At 42.9% G+C, this 21,759-nt stretch overlaps 1 protein-coding gene across 4 annotated transcripts; it reads right to left on the bottom strand.

Annotated features, from left to right (window-relative positions):
• Nucleotides 1-4,969: 4,969 nt before the first annotated feature.
• On the bottom strand, nt 4,970-13,856 carry LOC125536586 (kinesin-like protein KIN-4C). Of its 4 annotated transcripts, none has more exons than XM_048699828.1 (27): nt 13,717-13,856; nt 13,409-13,553; nt 12,733-12,879; nt 11,963-12,115; nt 11,582-11,808; nt 11,042-11,217; nt 10,819-10,943; nt 10,685-10,721; nt 10,500-10,591; nt 10,300-10,413; nt 10,117-10,230; nt 9,748-9,834; nt 9,475-9,652; nt 9,304-9,404; nt 8,960-9,058; nt 8,773-8,886; nt 8,592-8,708; nt 8,432-8,512; nt 8,268-8,339; nt 8,103-8,193; nt 7,969-7,991; nt 7,784-7,869; nt 7,015-7,278; nt 6,712-6,853; nt 6,497-6,595; nt 5,812-6,402; nt 4,970-5,693 (listed from the first exon to the last, which is right to left on the bottom strand). In XM_048699828.1, the coding sequence occupies exons 2-27, from the start codon at nt 13,541-13,543 to the stop codon at nt 5,346-5,348; spliced, it is 3,813 nt and encodes a 1,270-aa protein (XP_048555785.1). In that variant the 5' UTR covers nt 13,544-13,553; nt 13,717-13,856; the 3' UTR covers nt 4,970-5,345. The 4 variants fall into 4 exon arrangements, with proteins under 4 accessions (XP_048555785.1, XP_048555786.1, XP_048555783.1 ...); XM_048699829.1 differs by having other exon boundaries at nt 13,680-13,829; XM_048699826.1 differs by lacking the exon at nt 13,717-13,856 and having other exon boundaries at nt 13,409-13,669.
• Between the last annotated feature and the right edge of the window lie 7,903 nt (nt 13,857-21,759).

The following is a 21,759-nucleotide window of genomic DNA, read 5'->3' as shown; positions in this document are numbered from 1 at the left end:
CCCTTCACCTTGGTTGTTCTGACAATAAATTTGCTCCCAGGATTGCACCTTCTTAGTTCTTGGCCATAATCCCATAGCTGCTGGTATTGCTCTGCTTCATTTCCATGGATGATACCAAGTGTTGCCTTTCTAGCTCTTCCCAGTTTCATTTTATTGGGCATCAACTTGAACTCTCTCTGCACTTTGTTCCCAAATGTTGTGAGGTCCATTTTCTGGTTGTCTCTAAACTCATCAAGGAATTTTTGTGTAAGAATCTTAACAGTCAAACACTTGGAATCAAAGTGTTTCTGGATGTGTGATTGTCATTGTACTGCCTTATTACAATGCTTCCAGTCCTATTGTCCTTTGAAGCTTTAAGCAGCCAAGGGCATCCCTGAGAACACACTACATTAAGCCTCTCACTCTCATTTCTTGGTTTGAAAATTTTGACTCTGTTCCTCATAGTGTATGCATCCAATGCCATCCTCAGCTCTTTCATGTCACCAAACACAAGCCCTACTCTGAACACTGGATTGTTCATGTCAACTTCTGGACTGTAAGCCTAAATGTGTATTGCAGTTTCTCAAGTTCTGCTTTGGACAGGTTTAGCTCATCATCATCTAAAGGATCATCCTCTGGTACATATCCTTCCTGTTCATTGTAGTCACCAACTTCTGCATCTACATTCTCAAGGAATAGATCATCATCCATATCTTCCACATCATAATCACTCTCATAAAAATCTGAATCAATTTCCTCTCTTTGCTCTGTTGTTGCTGTGCCATCTCCTTGCTCTCCTTCCTCTCTATCATCTGCATTTTCTTCTTCCTCTCCTGCCTCTCCATTGTCTTCTTCCTCTATTCCTTCAGCAGACCTTGCCAATTTCCTTGGAGTAATTACCCTTGGCAGAGGGGGCCCATCTAGGATCACATCATCGTACAAAGTTCTTATCTTGTTCTCCTCATCCACTATTAACAGCAGTGTCTTACATTCTTTGCTTGCATTGACCATAGCAGCAATGACCTCTTCAGTATCCACACAAACAAGGCCATCTACTATGTCTTTGCCTGGCAAGCACCAGTACACTTGCAGATCTGGGTAACCATGGGAGTAATCCAGCTTGTCCAGGCAAAATTTCAGCATATCTAAGGACCAAGTGTCAGCATGACAGTAGTCAAATTCACAATAAGTGCTGCCAATATATGATCTGTTGACTCCTTGCCCAATAAATAAGCCATTGTGCTCAAACGCTACAGAGAACAACAGAGATTCTTCTCCTGAAGTTACTGCAAAAAAGACATATTTTTTCTTCAGACTCTGATGCAAAACATAGCAATAAATGAATTCCTTTTGAGTATATAGTACACCAATAACTAATTAACAACATTTAACATCACTTAATTGAATTCACCGCAACATTTATGGACAACATGCACTTAACTGAATTCGACAACGATCACTAACTGAATTTTGACAGCAAGTACAGTGCAATAACTGAATTTCGACACCAAGAATAGGGCATCCATCACAGTAATCATAGGGGGGTGCATACATCACAACAATCACAGCATCTATCACATCTTCCTTCAAATCCAAGAACAACCCCTAAATTAACCCTAAATTAAGCCCCAAATCATCACCACCGGCAAGCCAACATGGAAAGCAACGAAACAGTAGTACTCGTCCTATCAAACACCTACATTCCCTTCATCGCATGAATTGCGTCAACAAAACATCAATCTTTCCACCTAAATCATGAAGAACCTAGCCCGATTAAAACCCTAGGACAAGGGAGCAACCCAGCAGGAGAAGAGGATCGAGCGCGTACCGTACTCAGGAGGGAACTCCCCGGCCCCCCGTAGGAGCGGCTCCATGCCGCGTTGATGGGCGGCGGCGTCCAAACCGGCGGCAGAGAAGGCGACGGCGTCGAAGCAGAGAAGGCGACGGCGTCGAGGCAGAGGCAAAGAAACAGAGGCCCAACACGATGCAGAGAAACAGAGACAGCAGGGGGTTAAGGAGGGTTTGTGAGCACCGGGGCGAACCGCAAATATTGTACCACACCAGGGGGAATGTAGAAAAGTGCCCAACACCTGCCGCGAGCCTTCTCTTCCCACGTGGCAGCCCAGTTGGCACGTTTCAGACTGTTTTGTACCTAAACGTTACCGCATCAGAGTTGATGTATGACTTTTATGGGTTTTTTTGTTTGTGTATGGATCCGTTACCGCCGCGAAAGTTTATGTACCCCGGGTGTAATTAACTCTTTTTAAAAGATACATTGCCATATTTTGGTGGGGCTTGGAGTTGTCTGATCATTCATCCTAGCGCGGATCTGGCATCCGGAGGTGTGGCGTGCCCATGGCGGCGCAAGGTGCGGCATGGTGCTCAGTTTGCTCGATGATTGTGGTGTTGTATGATAGTGACGACGAGATGCATCATGTGACATTGTTGTGGCTCGGGTGGCGGTGTTTCGATGGGCAGGTTGCAGTGATGATGGATGTGGTGAGCTCCGGTGAAAGCCTAGCACCGACCTCAATCGTTGTAGGATGAGATGTCATACCCCTTGTTGGAGGTCGAGGAGCCCCTTCACTGCCCTTGGTCAGTGTAGGATGAGATGTCGTATCCCTTGTTGGAGGCCGAGGAGCCCCTTCACCTCTCTTGTCATTGGGTCTCGGGTTATGAAAAACCAAAGTTTCGCCTTGGTCGGAGCGGTGTTGGCGGCATACTCATCGCTTCCTACTTGGGGCATTGCCTTGGATGCTCAGTATTTCCACCATTGGGCAGTGTTTTTACAGACTTTACAGATTGTTTTAGATGGTTAAAACCATACTAACTCGTCCTGCTCGAAATCATGTTAGCAAACGTTTCAGGAGCAATGCTAGAGCGATAGACATATTTTACAGATTTTACGGATTGATGCTAGTTGGCAGGTTTTGATTGGGATTAAAAGAGGGAGGCCGGCCTCACCCCATGAAATTGATGGAGGGGGAGGGGGTAATTAGTGTGGAGAAGCCCATGAACCCTTCGTTGTTGTCCGTGAGTTTAGAATTATCGACGTTTTAGTTACCCTGAGATATATGTTACTACTCCTCTCAATGGCTCCATTCGTTAGTTTTACTAGGATATCTGCTATAAATGCAGGTATTTAAACGAGAAGATCGTAACTGCCTGACACGCTTTGTTTACTCCCCGATCTGTGACACGGAGTGCGGCAATTCTGTTCCTAACGTGGGATCTGGGATTTGTGATTCCTGTGGATATAAAAGACCTTTATTAAACGACCTGATGCCCCCCCCCCATTTACCCACCGGGATACGCGAAACCGTTGCCAAATGCGCGTAATAATAATTACCCACTCAATCAACGGTAGTAGTACTAATAGCAGCGCTTACCGCTATGAGCGATGCAGATCGCAAGTTCGCAACGAACGCATGGCTAGCTCTAAACAAGAGAATAACCCGTCACGCCGGCGAAGATGCTACAATGTGTGGGACCATCAAAAAGTTTAGTAGTAGCATAATATATGCGCCCCAGCAGGTAGGTAAATACTGTGGGGTTAATAAAAGAGTTTACTTTGGGGCTCCCTTGCTTTGTGCCCGTGAGTAGAAGGGCGCGGCCAATCCGGAGCCCTGCAAATGGCGACAATGATGAGATGAGGCCCCCTTTTGTTCCCGCCTTTTGAAATTTTGGCGTCTCTCACCAATAATGGAGGAGGAGGAGGAGGGGGAGCCGTCCGGGTCAAGGAGTGTGTGCTGTGCTCCCCACCGCTTGGACGCTTTTGTGCTAGAAAATTGTCCCGTCTTTCTTTCCACCCACGAGATAGATTGATACTACTAGCAGTGGATATACTACAGAATCGGGTGCCAAGATAGATAAAAACTTGTACGTCCCGGCAACGTAGCATCCGGCACGGCACTGCCTCCTTCCGTGCACCTACAGCCTACAGCCACAGGTGAAGCACCCCTCCAAAAAAAAAAGCCACAGGTGAAGCAAGCGCATGGGCCGCTTCCGTCTCCCAATTCCCCGTCAGACAAAAAGAAGCAAAAGCCCAGACGTTTTGGTCCACAGAAGAATTTCATAAACCCCTCAAAGAAAAAAGAATTTCATAACGGCTACTGAACCTCCTGCCCCTTTCCTTTGAGACTAAACCGCCAATTAATTATACTACAGTAATAGCTTATGTCGTGGTCTAAGTAGCCGTTATAGGTCTGTCGTAGCTGTGTCAGTCTCGAGCTCCTACAGCGGCGTGGCACCCTAATCCACCCCGATTAATCTAATATAATCAGGCGCAATATGATTCATTAATAATCAAATACTGTACTAGTAGTACTTGGTGGCGACACGAAAGCGACGCCCGCCCTCACGTGCGTCGCCGTATTCACATCGGAACCGGGGTAGAGCAGCTGCTAATCGCGTCGTACGGCGCGACAGGGATGTGTGTGGACTGGCAGGCAGGCAGAGGAGATTAGCCAAGGACGCACGGACGTGACAGAGAATTGGATTCTCTTCTCCCTGCACCGCAGCTACCAGAAAGAAAACTGGTCACCGGATTCACGACGATTTGTTTTGGTTGTGGGTTGGGTTGGAATTAGATTCAAGAGGGGCTCAGACGTGCCGGGAAAACCGCTGAGCTGAACTCAATGCCTTGTTGTCCAGGAGGCCGAGTCTGACTAAATTCAGGCAATGGGTTGTTGGGTGGTACTGTATGTTCATATGGCAAGTCAAACCTAACGGCTTCAAATGGTATAATCCTGTCATTCAATCTGACCCATGATTTTGACCGGGTTCCAACTTCCAGGTTTCCATCATTCTCGCTACACTACACTTCTTTTAAGGGAAACTGAAAGCCCAGCCCCCCACCACAACTTGCTGCTTCAGGTTCAGCATCAAACAGGCAGACATGCGAGAAAGAACATGCACGGGTATGAACGAATGGCTTTGTAAGATTCCCATCCGTCCATCTACTCTACCAGGGATGGGTCTAACAATCAAGTGAACCGCGACCAACGCAAACACAGCCATATCTTAACAGCAGAGAAACTGTCATCTGTCAGGTAACCTCCCACCGCAGTACACGAGCCAGCCAGCAAAACTGGCTTCACAACACACATAAGTACATCTAAACCTATCCAGTATGGAGAGACACAGTTTTAACTTAACTGACATGCCCCGGGAGAACCGGCTACAGAAAACAGAAACGCTACTCCGCGGTCGGATGCCACAGAAAACACAATCAATTCTTGGCTCGGCAAAAGGACCCGACCGATCATCTCCAGGTGGGATCTCGGCGTTCGTCGGTTATAACAGTTTAACCTCGTCCTCTTCTGCAATCTCTTCCAACATGCTCATCACTGGCAGGCTGATGATCATCATCCCAGGTGGTTCTCCTTCTCCATGGCAGCATTCTTTCTCGACCGAGCCGGAGCCGGAGCCGGTACCCTCGTCGTGGCAACGCTGCCGTTCTCCTTGTTGCTGCTCACGGACTCGCCTGCCTTGGTGGCATTGCGGTCCGTAAGAGGGTTACTCTCCGCAGCGGACACAGAGGACATTGCCCTTGGCAGCCTCAGGGGAATGTCGGCTCTGTTCTGCGGAGCGGCTTCGGCGTTATCCGGCGCAGAGGCTGGGGCTGGTGCAGGAGGCTCCGTAGGGACGAGCTGGATTGTTGCCGACTTGCGCCAGTTCTTCCTCTGCTTAGGTTTTGCCCCAGCTTGTTTTGCCTGTAAGTCATGCACGCAAAATGAGGCAGTGACGGTACAGAAATGTCCATGACAGCGAAAACTAGATTGGTCGCGAGCAACAGTTCCGTATTCCCTGAAATAGTAGTAGTGTACTTACATCGTTATTTCCAATGTCCGCCAATGGCTTTCTTGATTTTGGCTGCTGAGTTTCCTTCTCAGCCACAGCATTCTCGAGAAGCATGATTCCTTGCTTCACTTCTTCCTTCATTTTGGCATCATTCCCTGAAGAAGAAACGTTACCAAACTCGCTCCCTTCCTTCTCGGATGGTGGTTCATCGTCTATTTCTTCCTTGACGACGCGCATCCTATTGGAACACTTGGAAGCATTACACCCGCAACCAGTACCGCATTGTGAGCCTAGAGCTCTGCACTCACAATATCTGGTGAGCTTGCACAACGATTTCGATGAACACGAGCAGCACTGTGAAGAAGCATGCTCTTTCTGGATAGTGGGAATTTCCTCACTAGGCATCTCTGACTTCACATCTGTAAGTGAATTGTTTCTACTCGGGTTAGATGTTCGCCGCCGTGTATTATTGATTTTCCTGGATGACTCTACCCAGTCTGTATCAGATCCATCATCACTCATATCTTCTAATTCTCCCGACTCATCAGCATCTGATATGTCCATGTCATCCGACCAGTAGAAGCTGCTCTTACCATGCTGGAATTGAGAACCTCGAGCACTCTACATTCAGGATGGGCAACATGAGAAAAAACTGCCTATGAATGTCACCAGATGTAATCTAGATGAAACTGAAAACAGGAAGGTAGCTAGATACCTTCCGCAAAGCATAAATTTGACCATCTTCTGGATCAATAGTAGTATCACGCCTTGAGGCCCTACCAGATTTCTTCGCATTGTTCATTGCAGCGAAAAGCTGTCAATTAGAAGAAAGTATCAGTGTGCGAGTGATAACTGCAATCGTATCTGCTTAATGAAATGCATCATCAAAATTTCAGTGATGATAAAAGTGCACAATTATAGAGTATTTACCTGCATATTTTGGTTATGTAGATCATTAACTTGTGCTTCTAACTGTCTAGTTCTGCCATTAAGCGCAACCACCTTTTCTTTCAGTTCTCCAATGATGAGATCCTTCTCTATACACATCACCTCCTTATCATGTAGTTGGCACCTTGAAGCGACATACAGAAAATTAGAACATATTTAGGAAAAACTAGGGATTGTCCATTTAATTTCTTTTAGAAAACTTCAATCATGAAAAACAGGTAGTACTGATTACACAACATAAGAGATATAAACATCATTGGAAACTAAATGACAAGTACAACATACCTTGAAGATGATGCTAACTGAAAAAGGTAATTCATTGTGTTCTTTGCATCAGGCAGGGACCTTACATGGTTCCATCTGCCTCTACCATTGAACACACGCTCCCGCTCCTCCGCTTCAGACAGTTGAGAAGCCATTGATACCATAGCACTAGATGATGATGACAGCATGTTTTCCAGTGCTGATATTCTGGAACTCCTAGCGCTAGGAGACATAGCCTCAGGACACTCCTTCAGCTTTGCTATTTCCTTAGATATTGTTGCTCTCCTGTTTTAAAGAAAAGTTTATGTAAAATACATGAAATTTTAATGCACAAGACAACACTCAACCAGCGCATGTAGAATTTCACAGTTACAAGTTACAACAGTTTTTGATTTTAAATAAATAAAGAAACAGATCAGAGCTAACTTTACTGAACTGTGAAAGCCCATGATTTCCCTTCAGATAAATTATGTGTTGGAAAAAATCTCAATACTTATGTGCCTTTGAAACAAGAAGGATATAAGCCTATATATTTGCAAGCCTTGCAGATTTTAGCTGACCCTACTCTACACGCTCGGCATCGATCTCTCCAGTGGTATGGTCAATTTGGTATGGAAAGGAATTATTTTCACATGGCCTGTTTCATTTCCGATGACTAAAACCGTGTTCACCTTTTTGTCCGTCATCAAAATTGTTCGATACAATGCACATATACATGATAAACACTACCAGGCAAGAAAGTACTAGCAACAAAAGCTTATATTAGCAACAGAAGGAACCTGAGACTTACTCTTGTATTTGTCGGTCATAGTGTGAACGTAATTCATACGCCCTTACAGTTACTTCAAGTTCATCATCAATCGTTCGCATCAAGGCCTAGTGACATGTTAAAAGAATATTTCAGACATAGTACAACATTAAAGTACAAAAGCCTATTGTATTCACCGAAATATTGTCAGGTTTTTGTAAGAGCACCTGAATCCCTGATGCACCTGTTCCTTCAAGTTTACAAATCAAAACCAAAAGGCAGCAATTCATCAGTTGGGACATATGAGCACATAAATATCTCAGTAGCAGCAGAAAAGAAGTCACTCTCTGTAGCTTCTTACCATGTGCATCACGGGTGGACTTCTTTGCTTCGAGCAAATCTTTCAGTCTTTTCGTGGCCATCGTAGCTTCTTCAGTTTTTCGCTGTAAAACCTACATGGAGGAGGCTGGCATAACTACCAAGTTATTTGGAAGCAACAACAACGATTTTTTGTTAGAAAACTAACCATTTTCTGCTTCTGATTTAAAGCTAGGAGTTTATGCATCTCATATTCATTCCGTCTCCCTTCCTTCTTCAGCTGGTAATATAAACACACCATTCTCACCACAAGTCCTTTAAAAGATTGCAAGCTTACAGAAGAAATGAACTACAAACAGTCAAAACAGTAACCTGAAGCACTTCCTTTTCACGAGCCGCTTTCCAAGATCTAAATTGCTCGGATTCTTGTTTGATCTTTTGTTGAAGTTGAACCTAAGATAACATTTAAAAGAACATAAGTCAGATGATAAAACGACATTAAATTTGGGAACATTTGGAAGGAAAGGAAAACCTTCTGAGATTTGATGCGTTGAATTTCTCCTTGTAAACGCATAGCTGCATCATCACTTTTTTGTTTCTGTCGTAGCAACTGTTGGTGAGCATCCTGCTTTTTCTTGAGCTGAGAGACCTGCCATAATGGTGGCCAGTTAGTATCTGAGAAAGAGAAAAGATCAATTCATGTATGTACAAACCTGAGTTTCAAGCATGTTCATCTTCTGAAGATAGTTCTCTTTCATTTTGTGTGAGCACTCATCAGTTGAGGAAGATATTTTTGCTAGTGCATGACGGAGATCCTCAATTTCTTTCTGTAAACACAATTAAGATTACTACTGTTTCAGGGGGGAAAAAAGGAATCAGCAAATTTAAGCCAGGTGAAACCTGAAAAGTCTTCTTTTCTTGTTCCATCTCATGTAACTTCGTCTCATAATGTTGCTTGAGAACAGAGGTATCACTCTTCGCAAATTGTTTCATCTCAGCCTTCAGAAATTTAAATTTAAAAAGAGGTATAATTACAATCTTCCAGTGGAACAAAAAAATAATACCAGAGAACAGTAAAAAACTATAAGAATCGTAGGTTAAATGTGGTTATCTTTGAACACGAGTTTACAACGGATGGGTGAATGAAGAATATTCAGTACATGTAAACAAAATGCCAAGGTCAAGCAAGACAAGTTGTAAATCATATACAAACAACTACAATCATAAAGAAAGAAAAATAGTACCTCCTTTTGCTGAAGTCTTTTATCTAGATCTTGCAGCTCCATATCCAGTTTCTCCTGTATGGATGAATGTTCTCTTTCCTTTTCTTCTTCATCAACTTCACCTGAAAAAGAAGGGTGCCTGTTAGAGTAAGTGTCACGAACGCATGGTATCAATGTGTTTCAGTAACTTACTTGACACTTCGAGCGTTCCTACTTCACAACCTGAACCTAGATCGTCTAGAAGCATGCCCTTATCCAGTGCAAGTCGATCATGCAAACCATTTCTACAGGCAGTGGAGAACTTCTGCCGTGTTACTTCAGCCTCCAACTGCTGAATCTTCGATATATAGGTCTTCATAAGGTCCACATCCTACTCAGAAAATAATAATGTAACAGTTCAAGTAGGGTGGTATGACAATGTCCACACAAAACGGTATTTGATTAGAGACACTTCATTGTACACACCTGCTCACTACCGGCATTTTCAATATCATCCCACGATTTTCCATTGCGTGCTGAATCGAGCTTTAACATGAGCTGATCCTTTTCCAGCTGTCAACAAATAAAATATTTGTTATGTATTGTGCTACATTATTGGCAGGGCTACTCATAGGCTACATTCCATTATATAGATGGTACAGAGAAATGGTATGCGGTATATAAGTAATTGCATATCATGAAGACATACAAATATCACATAAGAGATACACCCACATGCTGCATTACGTAAGGAGGGTGAACTCATAAAGCACTAATAAATAACACTATGTACAGAAGTATATTATGGCTTCACTGAATCAAGAAAAGTGCATGCACGATTCAAGCACAAGATACCTGGGCAGCAACTGCACGCTGTGCTAACTGTTCACAAGACATTTCCCTTTCCTTGAGCTCACAGTACAGTTCTGAATTTTTTAACTCAAGTAGAGAGACTTTTTGTTGCAGCAGCTGAAAGATGCAGAAAAGAACATTAGTGATAAAATGAACTAATCTGATTGGTCAATGCACCAAACCAACCTGAAGTTCTTCTAGTGCCGCACTCCCACTGCGGGAAAACAGAAGTTCACTCTGGAGCTGCTCTAATTGACTCCTCAATTTTTGCATCTCTGCTGTAACTGGGTCTCTGTTGATCTATTCATAAGATACAAAAGGATAAGCAAGTGATGGCAACCCAAATAAAAGATGCAAAGGTTTCTTTAAGGATAGAACAAGCATACCACTGCTTTGTTTTGAATATTCCGTGCACGATTGGCATACTTGAGTGTATTTATGGTTTCCTCTGCATTAGAATCAGCAGGACTAATGCAAGCTGCAGAAAAAATAAATGGCAAAGAAATTTGATTTTAGTATTGTTCCCAGTAGGGCAATACGAGGATATAAGTGTGCAAAACTCTAAACCTACCAATCATAACGGTTTTACTGTTTCCTCCTAGAGAGTCCTGCAAGAGAACAAATAGCCATTAGCCACATATTAGATTTCAGTTTTCCGGCTTAAAATAAGAGGTCATATAGAAATACAAGTAATGGTATACATACCTGCAGCAGGCGAGTTAATTTGCTGTCCCGGTATGGGACAAATGCTCCTTCTTTCCGCTTCTTTTCATCACCTAATGCACTAATAACATTGCCAAGAGCAAGAAGGCCTCTGTTTATGTGTATCCCTATAGCCAGAAGATACAAAGAACATATTCAATATCAGTTTAGAAGTTATATACTGAATTAAACCAACATCTACAAATGCAAGAAGATCCGTCCTTGCCTTCTTTAAGCCGTAATCCATCAGCTCCTGTTCGTTTAGCCCTCTCAGAACCAGCCAAGTCAACTAGATGAAATTTTGATGATAAAATATCATATTCATTACTAGTTGACTTCTCAGATGCAGAACTTGAGGTCCTCTTTTGTTCGATAGAAATCGTAAAAATAGCATGAGAGCGACTGCAAAGAAAAAATGTCCATTGAAATACAAGTTATAAATACATTATAATCAAAATTACTGGTCAACATTGTGTTTTTCTAGGGCATGTCACTGTCCAAAGCAATTGCTTAAAATATTTGAATGTCTACACTTAAACTTTCAAAAATCATGCAAGTAGCTCATCTGCTCAAGGTCCCAATTTAAAACCAATCCAACAAATAGCACATATGGCAACACAAAAGCCAACAGTAAAATAAACAGAATGATCTAACCGTTTTAGTAGTATTAGAACCCAGAACAGATGAAAAAAGGAGTCTAAACAGAAAAGTTGGTGTTCATGTAAACAAAATTGCTCATCGCATCATCGAAGTATATGCGACTTACCTTGACTGGCTATTCATGTTTGTACTTCCAGTTGCGCGTGACAAAGATCCTCGTGCCAAGTGCAAGGCCATTTCTTCTTTTGACTTGACTTCAGCCTCCGTCACGCCAGCAAGCGTAATGCTTCCATTTGCAGTTTCTCGAATCTGAATAGGCACTCTAGCAGGCGCTGCTGCTTTTGCAACAGACCCAGGATCATCAAGCAAATCGAATACTTCCTCCTTGAATATCTGATGTGAACAGCAACACACACCAAATGGTAATAAGCAAAATATGTATTTCAATTATATTGAAGTAAAGATAAGTGCTACTCTCTCCGTCCATAATTCTTGTCGTGGTTTTAGTTCAAGAAATATGGAACATAGTGAGTACCAGCTAGCATACCTCAATGAAGGATACCCTAATTAAGAACTCTGTATCACCCTTCATTGCATCAGCTTTCTTGAATATCGTCTCCATGACTTGTGGAATTATTCCTCCACAGTTAGATTCACCAGAATAATTGGTCCCCATCGTATATGTCTTCCCGGATCCAGTCTAAAGGTTGTATGAGAAAAAGGCAAGTTAGAAGATAAACATCCAAGAACAAAAATAATACTCTCAAGACATAACTGTTGGTTGTTACCTTGCTACTGTCTATGTTCTATGCTGAGATCTGGACCATAACTAAACGAGGCATAAATGTTGTTTGGATTGTTGGAAGCAAAGTGGCAATTTTCTCATTTTAAGCATGACACTCGTTCACAAATCATGTGGAAAAGTTAAGGCTACAAAATCATATGATTAAGGCATTCCTAAAAAGAAGTTGACATGATGAATCCGTAGTTGCTACACTATGGCTCTCGATGTAGTAATGTACTATAGTCTAAAAATTACACATTGTGCCAAGTGATGGATAAACCCCTAGCGCAAATATGGATAGATGTCTCCCTTTAATCACGCACGGATATCCTTATAGTGATGCTAGAGTAAATATTGAAGATGACACGGTTACACTCACAAAACAGCAACAAGTAAAGCATCTTCCTAATAAAACTGTCAATAAAGGTTAATTAGCTGCTAGGTGAACAACAGTAACAGCTAGGAGCAATGCTATAAAGCAACCAATTGTAATTGCACGTGTGGAAATTACTTCCAACATACAAAATAAGTACCTGGCCATAAGCTAGCACAGTGGTGTTGTATCCACAGAACAATGAGTCGATTAGTGGATACACACATTGCTCAAATATCAACGAGGAAGAAGACCCCGTGCTGCCGTAGACATGATCATAAGTGAAGATGTGTGGGCCAATTTGAACCTACAATAGCACAAAAAAGCACCATAAACATCTATTTATAGACTTATAAGCCATTCAGAAAAAGAAATCTACTGATAAAGTTGTTATCATATAAATTATACTGGTTCAGCATTCATTCCGATGGGCACAATAGATTCCAATGTTCTGGAAGAGAAATTCAACGGTGAAAATATAACACGTTTTAACAGTGTGCTCAAAATCAGCAAAGACAATGGTCCTAACTCCTAAGCAATAGAACCAGGGCCCCACGGCTCATCTCCCATATGCATCCAAGCCCTTGGTGGATCTGGCCGCCCAGATTATGCTCCAAGAAACAAAAATTCACAGATGCCATGATTATTTTCTCGAGAATACAGAGACATGATTTCACGGACCACCCAGATGGCAACAAACCAGATAAACAGATTGGTAAATGAATGAATCAACTGTCGATCTGAATCTATCATGTGCCCGCCCATCCGTCAGTTCAATCTGTAATCCTGGGAGCGCATGTTGCCAAGACCAGCAGAGGCAACCAAGAAAGACATACCTGCGGCTCGCCCGGCGTGACGGTGACGCAGTCCGTGCATCCGAGGACGAGCTCCGGCGTGATGAGCGGCCGGACGTTGACTGCCACCTTGACGCTGTCGCTCTGCGGCTGCGACGCCATATCCGAGCTCCCCATCGGAAGAACCCTAAACACGAAATTCCCAGAACGGATCAAGAAAAGGTCCAGGGCCCAAAGTATACCCCAAGAAAACAAGAAATCTAGACATCCCGAGCCGGAAATCTGAGAAATCCGGGCATCCATTCGGGCGAACCTCGGAATCTGAGCCGAGGGTTTTGAATCCGTCTCACCTCACCGCGCCCTCGCCGTGGCGGCGCCTCCCGTCGACGGGGGCTGAGAGGATGGGGCGGCGGGCGTGCGGGAGAAGAGAGGCTGCGTAGGAAGACGGGCCGGGGGGGGGGGGCGGGGGGGGGGGAGGGGGGGGGGGGGGGGGGGAGGGAGAGCTCGGCGCGGACGGAAGAGGGGGAGGCGTGCGAGAGAAAATGGGAAGAAATGAGAACCGTGGGGCGTCCTCCAGCGGGTGGTGGACCCAACGCAACGGCTTCGGATCCGATTTCGAAATTCAAACGGGGGTGGAAACGCGGCCCCCTTCTCTGTCAGGCGGTAAGCACGTGCCACGCCCGGGTATTTTGTTGCCGGATTTGAATGGCGTTGGCGGCCGATACCACGGATGGTTGCTGTGTTTTTAATGCTTAGGCCTTTTTGATTCATAGGATAAGATTATCGTAGGAATAGGAATTTTATAAAAAATGAGATGACATATATCTCAAATCCTATGAGTAGGAATAGGAAATGAGATGTCATTTGGTTGACACCAAAGAAATTTTTCCATTGAGTCTAGGCTCATTTTTATTTTCCTATAAAATGTAGAGGATATAAACCAATCCTATGTAGGAATAAAAATCCATTCCTATGAACCAAAGGGCTCTAAAAAAATCCTATAAGAAATCCTATCCTCTAGAATTCCTATGAAATTCCTCCAAACCAAAGAAGGCCTTACGTTCCTGCAAAATTTATATTTTACAAGAGCAACTCCAAGCCGATCCGATTCAAATGAACGCACATCCTTGTCTGTTTTTTATCGTTTGGATCGGCTCGTGCGCCCCTTCTTCGTTTTGATCGGTCGTGTGCCCAACGTCCAGACCCAAATCTTGTTCGCACAGAATTTTAAAAAGCCACGGCCATAGATTATGCCAGCGGCCATGCCATCGTCCAGAGTTCATGCCGGCGTCATGCCAGCGGCCGGCATCACACAAAAAGGGGCGGGAGTTCAACCATGCCATCTCGTCCATAGTCATGCCTGCGCACTTGCTGGCGTACAAAAAAAATGGCGTTGTTCATCATAGATCACTCGTCGTTGAACTTGAGCATGTCGACCTGCATCTTCTCGAACCAAGACTTCTTCCTTGGGGTCACCGTGCTCAAGTCCGCCTTCATGATCTCCACTCCCGTCATCATGCTAGCGAGCGCCACTTCTTTTGCCTTGGTCTTGGCATTGGTGGCATCGATCTCGAGCATCTTCCTTTGCTTCTCCGCCTCCATCTCGAGCTTCTTCGCTTGCTTCTCCGCATCGAGCTCAAGCCTCCTCCTTTGGATCTCCATGAAGGCCTTCATTTACTCTTCTTTTGTCTTGGCGATGCTTCTCCTCCCTTGTCTCCTTTTTGATCATCATGCCTTCCACAGTGGCATGCAAGGCAATCGATGCCGCATCGCGCTTGTTCTCTTTCTTGGAGTTGGTCTTCCCCCGCGGCCGCGGCTTCTCTCCCTTACCATGGTCCTCTACGGCCTCCTCCCCTCCACGCGCCTTGATGGCGGCATATTACGCCTTGAACTTCTTGACCCCGTTGATGACCATCCAACAATGGGTGAGGTTCAAGGACTTGTTGTCATGTTGGGCCTTGAATGCCTCCAAAGTTTGAAGTGCCTACAAATGAATAGCACGCAAGCATATGGGCAAAATGGACATGCAAGTGCAACGAAAACGAAGATGGCCGCATGTATGACGTATCTTTGATGCCGAGGCCGCTCATGAGACATTCCTCGATGCTTTCAAGGGTGGCACAAGGAGAAAACGACAAGGGTTAATCACCCAGTGACAGCAGGGGTAGCAATGCACGTATCGTATTGTTGATACTAAGGAGAAAACGACGAGGATTAATCATATTGCTTGGTTTTATTCTGTCTACATTATCAACATACTTCATGCATTACTCTGTTTATTATGAACTTAATATGTAGAGAGGCAAGCATAGAAGCGCTCTCGAAGTGGAGTAATAGTACTAGATGCAGACAGGAGTCGGTCTAATTATCACGGACGTAATGCCTATGTACATGATCATACCATGAATACCATCATAACTATGCGCTTTTCTATTAATTCTTCAACACTAATTTGTTTACCCGCCATATGCTATTTTTATGAGAAAGAAGTCTGTAGTGAAAACTATGGCCCCGAGGTCTACTTTAATCAAATTACAAAAACCCAAAATACCTTGTTGCAATTTTCTTTCTTTTATTTTACTTTACAATTTATCTATCTACTACTATCAGATTTAATCCTTGCAATTAACGAATATAAGGGGATTGACAACCCTCTTGCCCGCGTTGGGTGCAAGTATTTGCTCTTGTGTGTGTGGGTACTATTGAGGGGTGTTTGCATGGTTCTCTACTGAAGAAAATAATATTGCTACTATATTGCTTCACTCTTCCTCTTCAGGAAAAATCCCAACGCAGCTCACAAGCAACAAAGTGCGCCCTTCACGAGGTATATATCTTGGAGCCTACCGAGCCGACATACAATCCCAGGTCAAAAGTCCCAATCATCTTTGATATATGTGGCCATTCGACTAACGTCCACCATGGTGGAACAACCGCACTCATCCTTGACACAGTTGTTGTTGGTTTCCACCTCACTAAGATCCTGATGGATGACGACGATAGCTTGAATCTCATCACGCCGACACATTGAAGAAGATGTAGTTCGACAAGTCAAACATCAAGCTGACCAAGACTAAATTCAAGGGTATTGTCCAGGGCATGGAGAATCGTTGCATCGGAAGGGTCAAACTAGACGTGGTGTTCGGTACCCTAGACAACTATTGTTTGGAGCATTACCATGAGAAACACACATGGTCCACATCAGCATTATAAATTGTACTCTTAGTAAGAAAAAAACCCCACAAAAACACAAAGATGAAATCAAGGGGAAACCCACAAAAAAATCAAGAAAAAACAACAACAAATTGGCTTTGTACCACACACCTCCCTGAAGGAAATATGCCCTAGAGGCAATAATAAAGTTGTTATTTTATATTTCCTTATTCATGATAAAGGTTTATTATTCATGCTAGAATTGTATTGATCGGAAACCTTGATACATGTGTGAATACATAAACAAACACCGTGTCCCTAGTGAGCCTCTACTAGACTAGCTTGTTGATCAAAGATGGTTAAGGTTTCCTAACCATGGACATGAGTTGTCATTTGATAACGGGATCACATCATTAGGAGAATGATGTGATGGACAAGACCCATCCGTTAACTTAGCATAATGACCGTTCAGTTTTATTGCTATTGCTTTCTTCATGTCAAATACATATTCCTTCGACTATGAGATTATGCAACTCCTGGATACCGTAGGAATACCTTGTGTGCTATCAAACGTCACAACGTAACTGAGTGATTATAAAGATGCTCTACAGGTATCTCTGAAGGTGTCTATTGAGTTGTCATAGATCGAGGTTAGGATTTGTCACTCCGAGTATCAGAGAGGTATCTCTGGGCCCTCTCGGTAATACACATCATAAGCTTGCAAGCAAACGACCAAGGAGTTAGTCACAAGGTGATGTATTACGGAACGAGTAAAGAAACTTGCCGGTAACGAGATTAAACTAGGTGTGAAGATACCGACGATCGAATCTCGGGCAAGTAACATACACCGATGGACAAAGGGAATTACATATGTTGTCATAACGGTTCGACCGATAAAGATCTTCGTAGAATATGTAGGAGTCAATTGTTGGGAAACATTGCATGGAAAACAAAAAATTCTATGCACACGCAATGATCTATCCATGTAGATGCATAGCAACAAGAGGGGAGAGTGTGTCTATGTACCCTCGTAGACCATAAGTGGAAGCATTTTCTCAACGCGGTTGATGTAGTTGAACTTTCTTCGCGATCCGATCATGATCCAACCGATCTAGTGCCAAATGGACAACGCCTCTGAGTTTAGCACATGTGCGGCTCAATGACGTCTCCTCCTTGATCCAGCAAGCGAGAGAGGAGAGGTAGATGGGATCACGACCAACACAACGGCGTGGTGGTGATGGTAGTGGTGGAGTACTGACAGCGCTTCACTAAGTGTCGCCGGGACGAGGCAGTGGAACTACGGAGCAACGGGAGAGAGAGGGGTGCCAAGGGCTTGGTGTCTCCTCTTGGGGTGCCCCTCCCCTCTATATATAGGTGGAGGGGCGTTGGAAACAGCCCCTCCAAGCCCTAGGGTGCAGCTAAGGGGGAGACGAGTAGAGGAAATATGCCGTAGAAGCAATAATAAAGTTGTTATTTATATTTCCTTATATCATGATAAATGTCTATTATTCATGCTAGAATTGTATTAACCGGAAACTTAGTACATGTGTGAATACATAGACAAATAGTATGTCCCTAGTGTGCCTCTACTAGACTAGCTCGTTAATTAAAGATGGTTAAGTTTCCTGACCATAGACATGTGTTGTCATTTGATGAATGGGATCACATCATTAGAGAATGATGTGATGGACAAGACTCATCCGTTAGCTTAGCATAATGATCGTTTAGTTTATTGCTATTGCTTTCTTCATAACTTATACATGTTCCTCTGACTATGAGATTATGCAACTCCCGAATACCGGAGGAACACCTTGTGCGCTATCAAACATGACAACCTAACTAGGTGATTATAAAGATGCTCTACAGGTGTCTCCGATGGTGTTTGTTGAGTTTGCATAGATCGAGATTAGGATTTGTCACTCCGTGTATCGGAGAGGTATCTCTGGGCCCTCTCGGTAATTGATACGTCTCCAACGTATCTATAATTTTTTATTGCTCCATGCTATATTATCTACTGTTTTGGATGTTTATGGGCTTTATTATACACTTTTATATCATTTTTGGGACTGACCCCTAAACCCTATTAACCCAGAGCCCAGTGCCAGTTTATGTTTTTACCTTGTTTTAGGGTTTCGAAGAAAAGGAAAACCAAACGGAGTCCAATTGACCTGATACTTCACGGAACTCATTTTTGGAAGGAAAGAAGCCCAAAAGACTTGAAGAGCACGTAAGGGAAGCTTCGAGGAGGCCACGAGGTAGGGGGGCGCGCCCACCCCCCTGGGCGCGCCCTCCACCCTCGTGGGCCCCTCGTGGCCCTCCTGACGTACTTCTTCCGCCTATATATCTCCATATACCCTAAAAACATCCGAGAGCACAATAGATCGGGAGTTCCGCCGCCAGAAGCCTCCGTAGCCACCTAAAGCCAATCTAGACCCGTTCCGGCACCCTGCCGGAGGGGGGAATCCCTCTCTGGTGGCCATCTTCATCATCCTGGTGCTTTCCATGACGAGGAGGGAGTAGTTCTCCCTCGGGGCTGAGGGTATGTACCAGTAGCTATGTGTTTGATCTCTCTCTCGTGTTCTTGATTTGGCACAATCTTGATGTATCGCGAGCTTTGCTATTGTAGTTGGATCTTATGTTTCTCCTCCCCCTCTACTCTCTTGTAATGAATTGAGTTTCCCCTTTGAAGTTATCTTATCGGATTGAGTCTTTAAAGATTTGAGAACACTTGATGTATGTCTTGTCGTGCGTATCTGTGGTGACAATGGGATACCACGTGATTCACTTGATGTATGTTTTGGTGATCAACTTGCGGGTTCCGCCCATGAACCTATGCATAGGGGTTGGCACACGTTTTCGTCGTGATTCTCCGGTAGAACTTTGGGGCACTCTTTGAGGTCCTTTGTGTTGGTTGAATAGATGAATCTGAGATTGTGTGATGCATATCGTATAATCATACCCACGGATACTTGAGGTGACATTGGAGTATCTAGGTGACATTAGGGTTTTGGTTGATTTGTCTCTTAAGGTGTTATTCTAGTACAAACTCTAGGGCTGTTTGTGACACTTATAGGAATAGCCCAACATATTGATTGGAAAGAATAACTTTGAGGTGGTTTCGTACCCTACCATAATCTCTTCGTTTGTTCTCCACTATTAGTGACTTTGGAGTGACTCTTTATTGCATGTTGAGGGATAGTTATGTGATCCAATTATGTTAGTATTGTTGAGGGAACTTGCACTAGCGAAAGTATGAACCCTAGGCCTTGTTTCAACGCATTGCAATACCGTTTACGCTCACTTTTATCATTAGTTACCTTGCTGTTTTATAATTTCAGATTAAAAATACCTTTATCTACTATCCATATACCACTTGTATCACCATCTCTTCGCCGAACTAGTGCACCTATACAATTTACCATTGTATTGGGAGTGTTGGGGACACAAGAGACTCTTTTTTATTTGGTTGCAGGGTTGCTTGAGAGAGACCATCTTCATCCTACGCCTCCTACGGATTGATAAATCTTAGGTCATCCACTTGAGGGAAATTTGCTACTGTCCTACAAACCTTCGCACTTGGAGGCCCAACAACGTCTACAAGAAGAAGGTTGTGTAGTAGACATCAAGTTCTTTTCAGCCGCCGTTGCCAGGAAGGTGAGTGCTTGAAGGTATATCTTTAGATCTTGCAATCGAGTCTTTTAGTTTCTTGTTTTATCACTAGTTTAGTTTATAAAAGAAAACTATAAAAAAATGGAATTGAGTTTGTCTCATACGCTTCACCTTTTTAATATCTTTCGTAAGTATGATGGAAAGGAAAATTGTGCTCAAGTGCTAGAAGAAGAAATCTATAAAATGTTTGTCACTAAATATGTGAATGATGAGCATGATTGCAATATTGTTAGTACAAATTCTTTGAATATCCATGATACTAATTATGATTGCACTAGTTATGATGAAAATGTCTCCTATAAACATGTCAATTTTTGTGGAGTGCATTGGGTTTGTACGCACACACCAAATAGGGAAGATAGATATTGCAAGAGGCATAAGTACTTAGAAACTAAATTGTTGCAAGAAAGGCTAGATGAATGTGCTGAAAATTTAAATTATATTGGCCATACTTGTAAGCTTTGCAATGAACATGATCATTTCAATACCCAATGCAAATTGTTTCATGATTGTATCGTGTCCAACAATTGTGATGACTTGATTCCCCTTGCACATCATAATGAACTTAGTTTGCTTATGAGTTACGAAGAAATGAAACGTATAACTAATTATCTTCCAGAATTTGCCTGTTATAAACTGCTTGGCTTTGATCTAGAGGAAATTTATATGTATTGTGCGGTGAATTGTATTGAAAATCCTTATATTGCCAACTACATAAAGAAAAGAAAACAAATAGAAGATGAAGAGAATACTAATGAAAGGGAAGAGACTTCCCAATATCCTCCTATTATTTCTTATAATGAATCAGGTAACGAGGAGGAGCCTCCTATTCAACCAATCTCATTAATAAGGAGCTCCATAAAGAGGATTGAACCCACACATGATGTGGTGAAGAAGAAGAAAAGAAAAAGGAAGAGAGGTAAAAAGATATCTCTCCCAAATAGTGCTGCTCCTATTACTATTGTGCCTCATGAAAATATGATTGTGGAAGATAATGATACTTCTTATGATCTTGAAAATCTTTTTGGCACTTGCTTGGAAGAATATGATAATTGCTATACTATTGGTGCTATCCATACTATTAATTATGAGAGTGATTATGCTTATGATATGAAAAGGCCCAAGCTTGGGGATGCTATGTTTGATGAAGATGATGTTTTTGAGAATATATTTGCTGCAATTAATGTTTGTCCCAAGCTTGGGGATGCTACGTTTAGTGAAGATGATATTTTTAGTCTCCCAAGTTTTGATATGCAAATTTATAATGAAGATAGCATGCCTCCTACCTATGATGATTATTGTGATGATACATATGCTATAAAAAGTAGTGATTATATTTATAAAACTTGTCATGATTATGATTACCCCTTCTCTGAATATTACTCTTTTAATGTGGAAACAATTTATAGTATCCAAGTCTCTTATGATACTCCCACTATTCCGAATGAGAAGAATTTTGCTTATGTGGAGAGTAGTAAATTTTCTATGCTTGTAGATCATGATAAGAATGCTTTAGGTGCTGGTTATATTGTTGAATTCATTCATGATTCTACTGAAAATTATTATGAGGGAGT

Source organism: Triticum urartu, chromosome 2 (genome assembly GCF_003073215.2).
Source record: "Triticum urartu cultivar G1812 chromosome 2, Tu2.1, whole genome shotgun sequence".
NCBI classification, from domain to species: Eukaryota; Viridiplantae; Streptophyta; class Magnoliopsida; order Poales; family Poaceae; genus Triticum; species Triticum urartu.
This window is presented reverse-complemented; position numbering and strand designations above follow the sequence as displayed.